At 35.4% G+C, this 13,860-nt stretch overlaps 1 protein-coding gene across 1 annotated transcript; it reads left to right on the top strand.

Annotated features, from left to right (window-relative positions):
• The first annotated feature begins 1,562 nt into the window (after positions 1–1,562).
• LOC140885219 (BTB/POZ domain-containing protein At5g41330) lies at positions 1,563–3,534 on the top strand. Its single transcript, XM_073292167.1, has one exon. It carries the CDS (start codon positions 1,972–1,974, stop codon positions 3,364–3,366), a length of 1,395 nt encoding a protein of 464 aa, XP_073148268.1. The 5' UTR covers positions 1,563–1,971; the 3' UTR covers positions 3,367–3,534.
• Positions 3,535–13,860: the final 10,326 nt, after the last annotated feature.

The following is a 13,860-nucleotide window of genomic DNA, read 5'->3' as shown; positions in this document are numbered from 1 at the left end:
CGTAAGAAGCTTCCTTCAATTGTTGTGACGCGATAAGTTTGACTATTTTCTTGGGCATGAGGAACTGCAAATTGAGGATGGAATAAACCAACAACTCATCTTTCAAAAAAAAAAAATAATCCAACAACTCAGATTGTCTTTTATTCCTTTTCAAAAAGTTGCATATATATAAACATAAATCTTATGGCCCGATAACCATAGGTTTTTCACTTTCTTACTATTTAATTGGATGACCGTGGGAAAAAAAAAGACATATATATATAAATAATTTTTTTTAAAAAAAACTTTGGTCACAACCATAAATTTAAATTCACTTGTTAATTAAAGTTGAGGTCTCTATACTAACTAAATTGTAATTTATTTTTTGAAAATTTATTTAAAATTACAATTGTATATAGTATGATTATTGTTAAAAAAATTTACTAATTAAAGATATAATTTGACTTGTGGCATATGTATGCGACTTGAATTTTGTTTTTGAGAAATAGATGTTCGAAAAATAAATTGACGAATGGCACTGGTATTCTAACGTGCTTCGACCTTCTAAAGACTAAGCTTGTGTTCCAAGCTTTTGACCATTATATTAGCCTTTAAAATGATTATAAAAGAATAACCTCAAGCTCATCTTACTTGACTTCCAAATTCAGAATATCTTTTTCCCCGTATGTAACCAAAATATTGGCTTCCCCTCTCATTTAAGTTCAAAGATTATCGAATGTCAATCAAAAACTTGTAAAAATCATATATTTAATTTAATATCCCTTGACTATAAAATTCATACACAAAAACTCATATGAGATGCTCTCACGGGTTAATTTTATGAGACGAATCTCCCACTTAAGTCACCAATTGAAAAATATTGCTTTTTATATCAAATTTATTTATTTATATTATAAATATGAATATGATTGATTTGTGAAAAGTGTTATTTACACTGTAATTTTTGTTAAGCACACTCCATTTATTATTTTTGTACCACAAGTTAACTATATTACCTTTTAATTAATTTTAGTAAATTCTTCAATATATATACTCTCATAAATTCCTTAAATAAGTTTTATAAAATTTAACAACGTTATATTTGTCAAGATTTTTAAATATAGATTACACACAAATTTTTAAAAAATTATTGATCAAAATAACCGATCATTATTTTGTTATATTTCAAATTTTTGAAAAAATAAAACATAATAATATTTCATTCTTATTTTTTTCATAATTTATATATATATATATATATATATATATATATATATATATATATATATATATATATCTTATCATAATTGCTAGTGGGTTGCACATTTAAATTTTTTTTTTTTTTGAAATAGTGTTGCACATTTAATTAAAACATTAGCTGAACCTAAATTTTGGGTGGGTTGACATTAGGCAATGAATATGAAAATCTGGTCGACATTAGACCGCTCCAATGACAACATTGATGATCCCATGGTGTCCAAAATCACAAAGCTTAATTTTGTAGCCTATTTTTGACCACAAAACCAATTGCTGACCTTCTAGAAATCCGCCTCCGCTATTTTTCCCACCACACCCACCTCCATATTCTTCCATCCTTCAAACCAAACCGCCTGCGTTGTTTTTTCTCTTCGTCTGCTCCTCTGTTTCTCGCGGGTTCACCCTTTATAAACTCTCAAGATCTCTTCCATCTTCAAATCTATTGTCTTATTCTTTAAAAATATATATATTGTCTTCTTACATATATATTTCACGAATCGTGGAGGAGTTTTGGCGAAAGGGTTTCAAGATTCTTCGGTTGTTGCGCAAAGTTGAAGTCTTTTCTTTCTGGGTTCTTGGACGTTTGAGATCGATTCTTGCTTTGCCATCCAGTTTACGGTATTGAGCGTTCGCAATTTCTAGGATTGGATTGATAAAAAGTTTGTTTCTGGTTCTTTGGAACTCCTCGGTGTTGTGATTGGGGCATTTTGTTTTTGTTTCTGGGATTAAAGAAAGATGCCACCTTTTGCGGGATCGAGGCCAATTTCAAATGGGTTTCATCTGGATTCAAATTCAAACATTGTTACGATCGATGTGGGTGGCCAGCTTTTTCAAACCACAAAACAGACTCTTTCTCTGGCTGGTTCCAAATCATTATTCTCCAAGATTTCCAATTCTGATCATGTTATCCCCTTTATTGACAGAGACCCCGAACTTTTTTCAATATTGCTTTCCCTCCTTAGGACTGGAAATCTTCCCTCGAAAGCCAAAGCCTTTGATATCCAAGACTTGATTTTTGAGTCCCGGTTTTATGGTGTTGAAAATCTTCTCATCAATTCTCAATCAAACCCTTCTCAATTTGATGCCTTTAATCTCGAGAAATCGTCCGTTTTGCCTTTGAATGGACGAGACTCGCCCTCCTCCATTTCCACCACACCTTATGGATCATTACATGTGGCTCATGGAAGTAAAATCACATCTTTTGATTGGTCATTGAATAGGAAATCCACTATTTTGACCCAATTCACAGCTATTGATTCATTACTAGCATTGTCCCCTGCAGTAGCGGCTGCGGGCGCCACCGACTTTTCAGGGCTGCAAATCGTCGATCTTGACAAGGGTTTCGTCAAAGAGACCTTGAATTGGGAGAATGTCACTAGGTCTGGTTCCACAGTTCAGGCCATTGGGGCATCACAAGAATACTTGTTCACTAGCTTCGAGTCGAGTAGGAGAAATTCGAATTGCATAATGATATATGATCTCAACAATAGTTTAAGCCCTGTGACTAAGATTGGCCACTATGAAATTTTCGGTGCTGATCTTGATTCTGCAATCCCAGCAACAAAATTGCAATGGGTCTCGACTCATAATCTGTTGATGGCCTCCGGTTCTCACAGCGGACCATCTGGAGTATCTGGAAATATTAAGTTTTGGGACATTAGGAGTGGCAATGCAGCTTGGGAACTTAAGGAAAAAATCGATTGCTTTTCAGATGTGACGGTCTCGGATTCGCACTTGGCGATGTTTAAGGTGGGTGTGAGTACAGGGGAAGTGTTCTTTGCGGATTTGAGATACATGGTTGCAGATATACCTTGGGTTTGTCTTGGTGATGGAAGAAAGGTAGCTAATGGGAAGAAAGAAGGCTTCGGATGTAGAGTCGAAAGCCATGGGAATCAGGTGTTCTGTAGTAAAGGAGGAAATCTTGAGATATGGTCAGAAGTGTTGATCGGATCGTTGGCGAAACGGGACGTTGGTTTGTCGGAGAGAATGTTTAGGAAGAACATGATGGGAAGAGCAAAGGATATGGGAGGTAGCCGGATAACGAATTTGAGTTTCGGAGGGAACAAGATGTTTGTTACAAGAAAGGATCAACAGTGTGTGGAAGTTTGGAATTCGGTTAGAGGTGTCTGAGTTTCATTTCAAAATATTTTTTATATACTTTGCTAAATCATTCATTTATCACAGTGAACATCAAATGGATGCTGTATAGAATTTTATTGTTTGATTTTATTTTAGCGATCTTATTATAGAGTTGTTTAGCGTTGGAAGGTTTCTTGAATTCATGGGATTGGTTTTGTAGTCTGTTTTTTTGTTTATTTTATTTATGTGTGGCAAGTTCATGAGACAAAGCTTTGCACTGTAAAGATGATTATGCCCAGGCAATTGCAACTTCAAAGTTGGATGGGTTCTATGTTTCATGGTGCCTTTTTCTATAAAAACAAAAATAAAAAGGAAAAACATTTTAATTTTACAATTTTATCTGCCTTCATGATAATTATTTTAAATAATAATGTGCATTCAAATCGATTAGTGGCTCGGATTCTAATGTATAATTTGATGAGATAATTCACATTCAAACTGAATCTGGAATGATATCCATACCCCCCAATCTATGGTTTTGTTTCGCTTGCCTTCTTTAAAGGCCTAATTCATAAATTCAGTGACCAGCAAAAGTTCAAAACAAAGAAAAAAAGGATTATTGGGTTCTTTAACTAAGAAAAAGAAAAAAGCCAAACAGATCAAGGAAAATAGTTATGGGCCGCCTTCAGTCTAAACATTTCCGAAATTTAAGCAAGGCCATTGTAGGCCCAAATAAATGTTGACAGTCTCTACTGAAATAGAATCCAATTTACAGTCTATGTTATCTTGGATTCGATACATGATTGTAACAAACTCTTCCACACGTAATAAGCTCTTCCATCAATAATCGTTGGATTAATGGGTTGCAAATCTAGGTATACATGCTACTTTTTTTAACTACTTATGCACAATGATTAAGGAAAGCGATGGATTGTGAAGTGATATGGGATGTCATTTATGCCACCGTCTAACAGGTTGTTTTTAATAATTTAGATAAGAAAGTGATGACTACTTTTGCCGGTCCATTTATTAGTACATTTCAGCCAATTTTCTAGCTTTTTAGGTGCAATCAATGAGTCCAAGCATCTTTCCATTTGTTTTTTTTTTTATATATTATTTATTTTTGGTTTTGTTTTAGGTGGGAAGTTGGGACAAAATTAGCAGCGTGAACAACGATGGGACTCGTTCATTGATTTCATTTCTTTCCCTTTTTCCTATAAGAATTCTGGGGTCATGTTTGTATGATTTTGTCTCAGAAGATATTAGGATGTTAAAATTAGTGAATAATGAATATAGCCAAATAGCTATGTAAATTTGTTTATTTTGTGTTTTGATCTCGTAAGTCGTAAATATAGGAATAACAGCGGGGCGGGTTCAGACAAACCCAAGACCCGCCCCGTCTCCCCTTGGACCCATCCCGTGAACCCGACGGGTCCAATCCGAGTTAGACCCGTTGGACCCGTCAAATTTTATATAATTTAAATTTTATTAAATAAAAAATTTAAATAAGTAAAAAAATTAACAAAAAATCATTAAATTTATTTTTCAAATTTATAATAACAATATTTAGGAAAAAAAAATATTCTCACAAATTAAAATATATTATTTTATATTTAATTAATAATTAAGAACTAAAGAAATTTTATAATAATATATTTTCATATTAAAAATATCATGATATATTAAAATAATTTCAACCCAAAAATATTATAAATTCAAATTATGGATAAAGTATTGATTATTTAATATAAAAATATAATTATATATTATTAATATATATATACATATATATTTTTAATAATATATAATTATATTTTCATATTTATATATTAATATATATATTTTTGGTGGGGCGGGTTTGGCCAAACCCAGGACCCGCCCCGGACCCCATGTGGACCCGCTTGGCCGGGTCTAGACCTGAAAAATTATCATCCCTACGTAAGTATTTAATTTTGGGTTTTGACTCTGTTAGTTATGTTATATTTTGATTTTTAGTCATTTTTTCTTTTAATGACTTCGGATACATCATCTTCTCTCAGTGTCACGTTAGCATTTTCAGCTACTACTTCAACATTTTTCGATGTCAAGTTAATATTCCATGAAAGAACGACTAAAAATCAAAACATAACTTAACTTATAGGATCAAAACCCAAAATTAAATATTTAATATTATTTATAGGACCAAAACACAAAATAGACAAATTTACAAAGACTCATTTGACTATATTCCCGTCATACTAATACAGTAGCAGTAATTTTGAACATCGTTATTTTCAACTAAACTATATTCTCGTCATGCTAATACGGTAGTTGTAATTTTGAACATCGCTATTTTAACTACATGATTTACACATTATGATCTCGTCAAATTATATGACCATATTCTAAAATATCGAACTCCTCTCGTGGCATTCATACGGCTTAATTATTAATATAAAACATAAGACATGAAGCGTTGTCACAATGTTACGTCTAATTAAGTTCGCTAGGTAGGTGCGAGTGCATACATAATATTTAAATGTTTATACGCAAATACATCACTGAAAAGAATATTTTATTCCTTAAAATCATCCTATTTTGAAAAAAAATTTATTAATTATCTTTTGCCTTTCTTGGACATGAAGTTATTTAATTCCTTGAATAACTTGATTTAATTAAAGTTATCAGAATATTATGTTATCTAATATCTATTGATTTAATTCTTTATTGTGTAGATTTGCCTTGATCAAGATCTAGAGTCCTGCGCCTACAAGAAAACATTCTAAAGAAGGACTCTTGCCCTATTTATTAATGACATACGCCTACAAGGAAGGAATCGATCATTGAGATACCGTGAGTTTTAACGAGTAAAAAGAATACTTCATAAAGCTGCTGAAGCTTGACGATTGAACATAGTCTTGAAGCCGTGAAGAACAATTCGGAGATTGTTGATCGAAGAAGTGTGCTACTCACGTGTTTTGGCTGCAAGAGTTTTTCTCCTTATTTTGTTTTTTTTTTCATTATTCTATTTCATATAGAATGCTTTTTAGGAGAAACTTTATTATTTATTTTTCCTCACTTGTCTTGAGAAATTGATTTTTACAATAGTCACTAGTATTAGGGTTTGTAACACTCTTTAATTAGTTTTCTAGTGAAGTTTTGCCCTGAGGCGCTGCAAGAGTATTTATACTCTTGCTTAATTCAATTGAGTCTATTTATTTGGTTGCTTATTTATATTATACACGCTTAACTTATATTCCGCTGCAAATTACTCAAGGTGTTATAGTAGGTATTGTCAACACCTTGTGACAACACCTCAAACTGTTTATGTGCAACTTTTATTTCCTTACAAGTGGCATCAGAGCCATCTTCTTGATACACTAAGAATTGATCTTGGTTGCTTATTTTATTACAGGAAATAAGATGGACTCATCATCTGTTTCGAATTCATTTCTCAAACTTCCAATTCTTGATGGAGCTAATTACGCACTTTGGAAGCATAGAATGAGATATACTATTAAAGCTATGGATGTTCGTGCTTGGCAAAGTATTCTGACTGGTTGGACTCCTCCAACAACGCAAGATGACGACGGAGACTATATCATCAAGAGAGAAGAAAATTGGACTACCGAGAAAACACTAAGCTCAAGCTACAATGCTAAGGCACTCAATGCAATCCTTGCAACTGCGGATATGAGGATGTATGGAATCATATCTGACTGCACTATTGCTAAGGATGCATGGGATGTTCTTCAAGAACACTGCGAAGGAACTGATGGTGTGAGAAGAACAAGACTGAGATTGTTAAACGCTAAATTTGAGAGAATCAGGATGGATGAGAATGAGACTATTGCTGAGTATGATAAAAAACTTAGGGAGATAGCTACTGAGGCTCACGCTCTCGGAGGACCTATTGCGAGTGAAGCTATGGTGAACAAGGTTCTTCGATCCTTGCCTAAAAGATTCAATGGGAAGATATGGGTACTTGAAGAAGTAAAGGACACTTCAAAGATGAAGATGACTGAATTGATTAGCATTCTTCAAGTCTTTGAGATGAATAATTCAGACCAAGAGAAGGATAAAGGAAAATCAATAGTTTTTCAAGCTTCAAAGCCTTCATATGAGGAATATGTTCAACTTCATCAAGAGGTTCATCAATCTGATTTAGGAGAAGATTCGATCTCTCTCATGACTAATAAGTTCAATGATTATCTGAAGAGGATGAAAGAGTCAAGAAAGACGGATCAAAAATTCAAGACTCCAATGTTCTCCAACAAGCCCTTGAGGATCACTGGACCAGAACAATCACCAAAGAAACCTACTGATATTTCTAAGCCCCGGATGATGGTTGATGAAAAGAAGAAGTTTGTCTCAAAGAAGCTGGACAAGGTTCAATGTCATGCTTGTCAAGGTTTTGGACACTATGCAAATGAGTGTGCCAACACACTTAGGAAAGGGATGAACACGTCTTTGAGTGATGAAGAGTCTGAAAAAGAAGAACATGAAGATGAAGAGAGTCATACTGCCATATCTGCCTTATTGGAAAGCAAGAAGAATTTTCAAGTCAATCCTTTAGGTGTTGCCGCAGGTGTTACCACACCTGGCCGTAACACCTCCCAAAGGTCAGTCTGTTTGAATTTCTCCATTACTGATAATATGTGTGATAATGATACAGGTGAAGAGACAATGTCTATAGAAGAAGCTCGGATGATGTTTGAAGAATTGTATACTGATTGGATTGAAAGGAACAAAGTGAATACTATCCTTTCAAAGGAAAATTCTGATCTAAAGGCTGATGTGTCAAGACTGGAAATCATTCTGAGTAAGAAAGACATTGAATTAAGCCAAGTGAAGGAAGAACTCGGAAAGGTAAAGGCTACATTGGCTAAGTTTAATTCAAGCACCTCCAAGCTTGATTCTCTACTCATGATGGGAAGAGATGGTACTGCTGGTTTGAGATTTGAAAATAGCATTTTTGAGATTGGTGAAAGTTCAAAAGGCCCTGTGTTTGTCAAGGAAAGTAACAGTTCAGAAAAATCAAGTAAAAAGGCCTCACCAATTGTACCTCCAAAACCAAATCCACAATATGTTGCTCTTTCAATGGTTAGAAGGAAACGTAAGTACATCTGTCATTATTGTCATAGACCTGGTCATATCAAACCATATTGTTTTAAGCTACAGGAAGATTACAGGTATAGATCTGCATCGAAGGTGTTGCCTAAGGTGTTGTCAACACCTCCTCACAACATCCCTAGAAACAGATCTTATGTAAGAAAGATTTGGGTACCAAAAGCTAATATTCAATGTCATATGATTTATACTGCCTTGAGGACTAATGTTTCAGGTGCATGGTACTTTGATAGCGGTAGCTCTCGTCACATGACAGGATCCAAGAAGTTTCTCACTGATTATGTTGAACAGAAAAGTGGAAAAGTAACCTATGGAGGAGGTTCAAAGGAAAACATTGTTGGAAAGGGAACTCTGAATGTTGCTGGACTGCCCAAGCTTCGCAATGTGCTTCATGTTGAAGGATTAACCGCGAATCTAATAAGCATAAGCCAAATTTGTGATGATAATTTGCATGTGCAATTTGATAAAAAGTTATGTAAAGTTTTTGATGAATCAAATCTGTGTGTCATGTCAGGTACAAGGTCATCCGACAACTGTTATCAACTCGGAGAAGAAATGGCCTGTAGGCACACAAAAGTGAATGAGTTTGATCTATGGCATCAAAAATTGGGTCATGCAAATTTCAAAACATTAAAGAACTTGAGTAAGTTAGAAGCTATAAGAGGTATGCCTAACTTAAAATCTGGTATTCCATTTGTGTGTGAAGCATGCCAGAAAGGAAAGCAGACTAGGGTGTCACACGAGGTGTTGCCAACATCTGTGACAACACGCTGCCTAGAGCTTTTGCATATGGACTTGATGGGTCCAATGGATGTTGAAAGCTTCGGTGGTAAGAAATACTCTTTTGTTTGTGTGGATGATTTTTCAAGATACACATGGGTTAACTTTCTGAGAGAAAAATCAGACACATTTGATGCATTCAAGAAATTGCTCACCAAAATTTTGAACCTATACAATCTGAAGGTAATCAGAATACGTTCTGATCATGGTAAGGAGTTCGAAAACTCTTCGTTTGCTAGCTTGTGTGATAAGAAAGGTATTTCTCATGAATATTCTGTCCCTAAAACTCCACAACAAAATGGGATAGCCGAGAGAAAAAATAGGACTTTGCAAGAAATGGCAAGAGTGATGCTTAGTTCTAAAAATATTTCAAAACGGTTTTGGGCTGAAGCTTTGAATACTGCATGTCATATTTCAAATAGAGTCTATTTGAGGAATGATACTACTGTGACATCCTATGAACTTCTTATGGGAAAGAGGCCAAACCTTAAATATTTTCATGTTTTTGGATGTGTTTGTCACGTTTTGAATGATAGAGATCATCTTGCTAAATTTGATGCAAAGAGTGATAAGTGTATGTTCTTAGGATATTCATCGAATAGCCGAGCCTATAGAATGTATAACTTGAGAACAAGAACTATTGTTGAATCAATTAATGTTGTTTTTGATGACTTTGCAGATCTAAAAAAGAAAACAGCTGAGGATGATGTTAATGATCTGCTGAACAATTCTAAAAATATAGATATTGTCAAAGGAGTGTTGCCAACACCTCCGACAACACCTCATACAGAAAATCCAGATTCAAAAGTTGAAAAGCCTACTGATGAGAATACTGATGAAAGCAGTGAGGTAAACGAAGCTGGAAAGAATATTCCAAGCAGAATTCAGAAGAATTACCCAACCTCACAGGAAATTGGAGATGTATATGGAGACCTGCAAACTCGAAGGAAAGAAAAAGTTGATTATCGAAAGATGGCAGGTCTACTGTGCATGAGTTCTACATATTCTCAGGTAAGATTCTCTTGTTTTGTGTCAAACATTGAACCAAAAAGGGTTGAAGAAGCTTTAAAAGATGATTTTTGGGTCAATGCTATGCATGAAGAGTTAGAACAATTTGTGAGGAATGATGTTTGGTACTTGGTACCGTGTCCTGCTCATGGTAATGTCATAGGAACTAAATGGATTTTCAAGAATAAAACTGATGAGTCGGGAAACATCATAAGAAATAAAGCTAGGTTGGTAGCTCAAGAGTATACACAGGTTGAAGGGGTAGATTTTGATGAAACATTTGCTCCTGTAGCTCGCATTGAGTCTGTCCGACTTTTGCTTGCTATTTCATGTAACATGGGTATGAAACTTTTTCAAATGGATGTAAAAAGTGCCTTTTTGAATGGGATCCTGAATGAAGAAGTCTATGTGAAACAACCTAAAGGGTTTGAGGATCCAAATCATCTTGAGTATGTGTATAAGTTGAAAAAGGCATTGTATGGATTGAAGCAAGCACCACGTGCATGGTATGGGAGACTCACCGAGTACTTGCTGAATATTGGGTTCAAAAGAGGTGAAGTGGATAAGACTTTATTTGTGCAAAAGTTTCAAGGTAATATCTTAATTTGTCAAATTTATGTGGATGACATAATCTTTTGTGCTTCAAATGATAAACTTGTTGATGATTTTGTGAAATGCATGTCCTCTACATTTGAGATGAGCATGGTTGGTGAGTTAACTTACTTTTTGGGATTACAAGTAAAACAATTGCATGATGGTATATTCTTGAGTCAAAGCAAGTATGCTAAAAATCTGGTGAAAAAGTTTCTGAATGATAACACTAAACACATGCGCACACCTATGGAGTCTAATGAAAAGCTGTCAAGAGAGGATGTTGCCGAAGGTGTTGACAACACCCTCTACAGAAGCATGATTGGTAGTCTTTTATATTTAAGTGCTACTAGACCTGATATCATGTATAGTGTTTGTCTATGTGCTAGATACCAGTCTAACCCAAAAATTACTCACCTAAAAGCCGTTAAATGTATACTGAAATATGTGGCAGGAACCATAAATTTGGGTTTGTGGTACACTAAAGAAACCAATTCAAATTTGGTAGGATTTAGTGATGCTGATTGGGCTGGGGATTTAGATGAGAGAAAGAGCACTTCGGGAGGATGTTTTTATTTGGGAAATAATTTAGTGTCATGGTACAACAAGAAACAAAATTGTGTCTCTTTGTCTACTGCCGAGTCTGAATATGTTGCTGTAGGTAGCTGTTGCTCTCAACTCCTATGGATGAATCAAATGCTAAATGATTATGGTGTTAAGAGTAATACTCCTATTGTGTACTGTGATAATTCAAGTGCCATTGATATATCCAAAAATCCAGTACAACACTCTCGAACCAAACACATTGACATTAGACATCACTTCATTCGAGATTTGGTCGAGAAAAGCATGATCTTAATTGAGTTTGTTGGAACTAATAACCAATTAGCTGATATTTTCACAAAAGCTTTGGATTTTGAGAGATTTTCCAGCCTAAGAAAATCTCTCAGTATGTGTGCATTATAGACAGGATCGAGATGTTGTCAGGAGTGTTGCCAACACCATGTGACAACACCTTTTCATGCATGTGCATTTTTAGGATCTTAGGCATCTCTGCATTCATGCATTCACTCTGTTATGTGAAGTGTTTGATACTTTGTAATCATTGAACAGTTTTCACTCAGGATTCTTTGCAAATTGTTTTACAGTTTAATGAGGATTAATTGATAAAGAGTTCTGACTAAATCACAAAGTAGTGGAGGGATGTTCGTGTATTCCATGATCCTGTCCCAAGTGAAAAGTGATTTCGCAAATTCAGAAACTCAAAATAACAAAATGGTTAAACGAAATAAGTCAATCATCAAATTTGATTGATAGTCAGAAGCAAATGGAAAAAGCTACCTAGAGGGGTCCATTTAAAGATCGTTCCTTTAGTGTGCAGTCTACCACTTCTGCAATAATAATGATATAGGAAATTAAAATTTTCTGAATCCTGAAGTGTTGCTGGGAGATGTTGCCAACATCGTGGATAACACCTCATTTGTCTACATATATTTGCGCATCTAATTGCATTTTAATTTTATGTCACATTCTGTTTTAGACATAATTAGGACATTCATATTTTATTTTGTGAATATCTTTGGCTGAAAGGTTATAAATTCCGATCTAACAAAAATTTTGAATTGTGCCCTATCCTCTGAATTTTTGAATTTAAAAGTGATTGGACTTTGTTTCAGTGGAGTTAAAATCTCATGAGGAGTTAAAATTGGAAATATTTGGTGAAATATTTGGCCAAGATTATCGGAGGAAATCAATGGGATTTATTGCCTAATTTAAAAGAGATTTGTTACCGTTTCTCACCTTGTTACCGTTAGGGTCATTGTTATCGTTGGGGCCTACTCAGAATCCAAGTTAGAATAGGAAAGGTTTGAGGGTTTATTTATCTAGGATTTTATCTTATTCTGGAAACACTTTTTCTCTCTATTTTCATCTCGCATTCCCTCATCTTCTCTGTGTTATTGTGTCCTGCTTTTTTTCTCTATCCTCACGTAATTTCATGGCAAGAAAGGGTTTTGATCCCCAAGATATTCGTTCTGAAATGGGTTACAATAAAGATGCTGCGGAAGGTGTCACAGCACCTACATCACCACACCCCGTGGTTGAACAAGCTATTGTTCCGGTTGCTGAGGAACCAGTGCCTCTGGACTCCATCGCTCCAGGAGAGACTGGTAATGCCATCGACGTGAAAAATATGCCGGACTTAAGTGTGCTGAACAAAGTGTTTCCTTCGAAACCCCTAACCCGACGATCGAAGAGACAAGCTGGGTATAATCCAGATTACACAGCCTCAAAGCGTTTCCGTGGAAAGGGTCAATCATCAAGGCCTTCTATGCTAGATACAGAGTTTTCTTCAGGAGATGCAAGTGATGATGAAGATTACAAACTGGTGCATCGAAAGAGGGGAAAATAAAGCACAATGGAACCCTCAGTTCAAACCATCCCCATCCCATTTGAACCTGAAGAAAAATCTAAAGGAAGTTCATCCTCTGACAGTGAATCCACTGAATCAGAGACTCCATCTGTTCCTGCTGAACACGTAGCTCCTATTCAAGTTTCTGAGGAACCATCTTCTACTGCTCCTCTTGTACCATCTGATGATGAGGAGATTTCCATAGCCCAGTTCATGGCTAAGATGAATAAGGCCCACGCAAAAAAGCCTATATCCTCTCCTACTGTCCCTGTTCAGAAATCGGTTGATAAACCTGATGAAGAGATTCTTCAGGAGTTTGCTGACAATCGTCCTAAATCTTCTGAGAGTTCCAGCTCTACTTCTAGTGAGGATTCAGATGCTGAGGATGAGTTGGAAGAAGAGTCAGATTCTAGTGACTCTGAAGAAGAAGAAACAGAAGGTGCTGAGGAAGGTGTTGCTGACACCCTGGACAACACCTTAGGAGAAGAGTACCGGGTAAATTTCTCCTATTCCTCTGCTTTTTATTCCAAGAAGATTGCTGAATGCTGGGATCATTACTCTGATCGTGAATTCCTGGAGGAGCAAAACATTGATGTCGAGAGCTATGAAGCTCAAAACTTGGTCAGATTCTTTGAAGTGAGAAATCT

The sequence above is a fragment of the Henckelia pumila genome, chromosome 1 (assembly GCF_033568475.1).
Source record: "Henckelia pumila isolate YLH828 chromosome 1, ASM3356847v2, whole genome shotgun sequence".
Classification (NCBI taxonomy): Eukaryota; Viridiplantae; Streptophyta; class Magnoliopsida; order Lamiales; family Gesneriaceae; genus Henckelia; species Henckelia pumila.
Note: the sequence above shows the minus strand (reverse complement) of the source record. Positions and strands in the feature narration are given on the sequence as shown.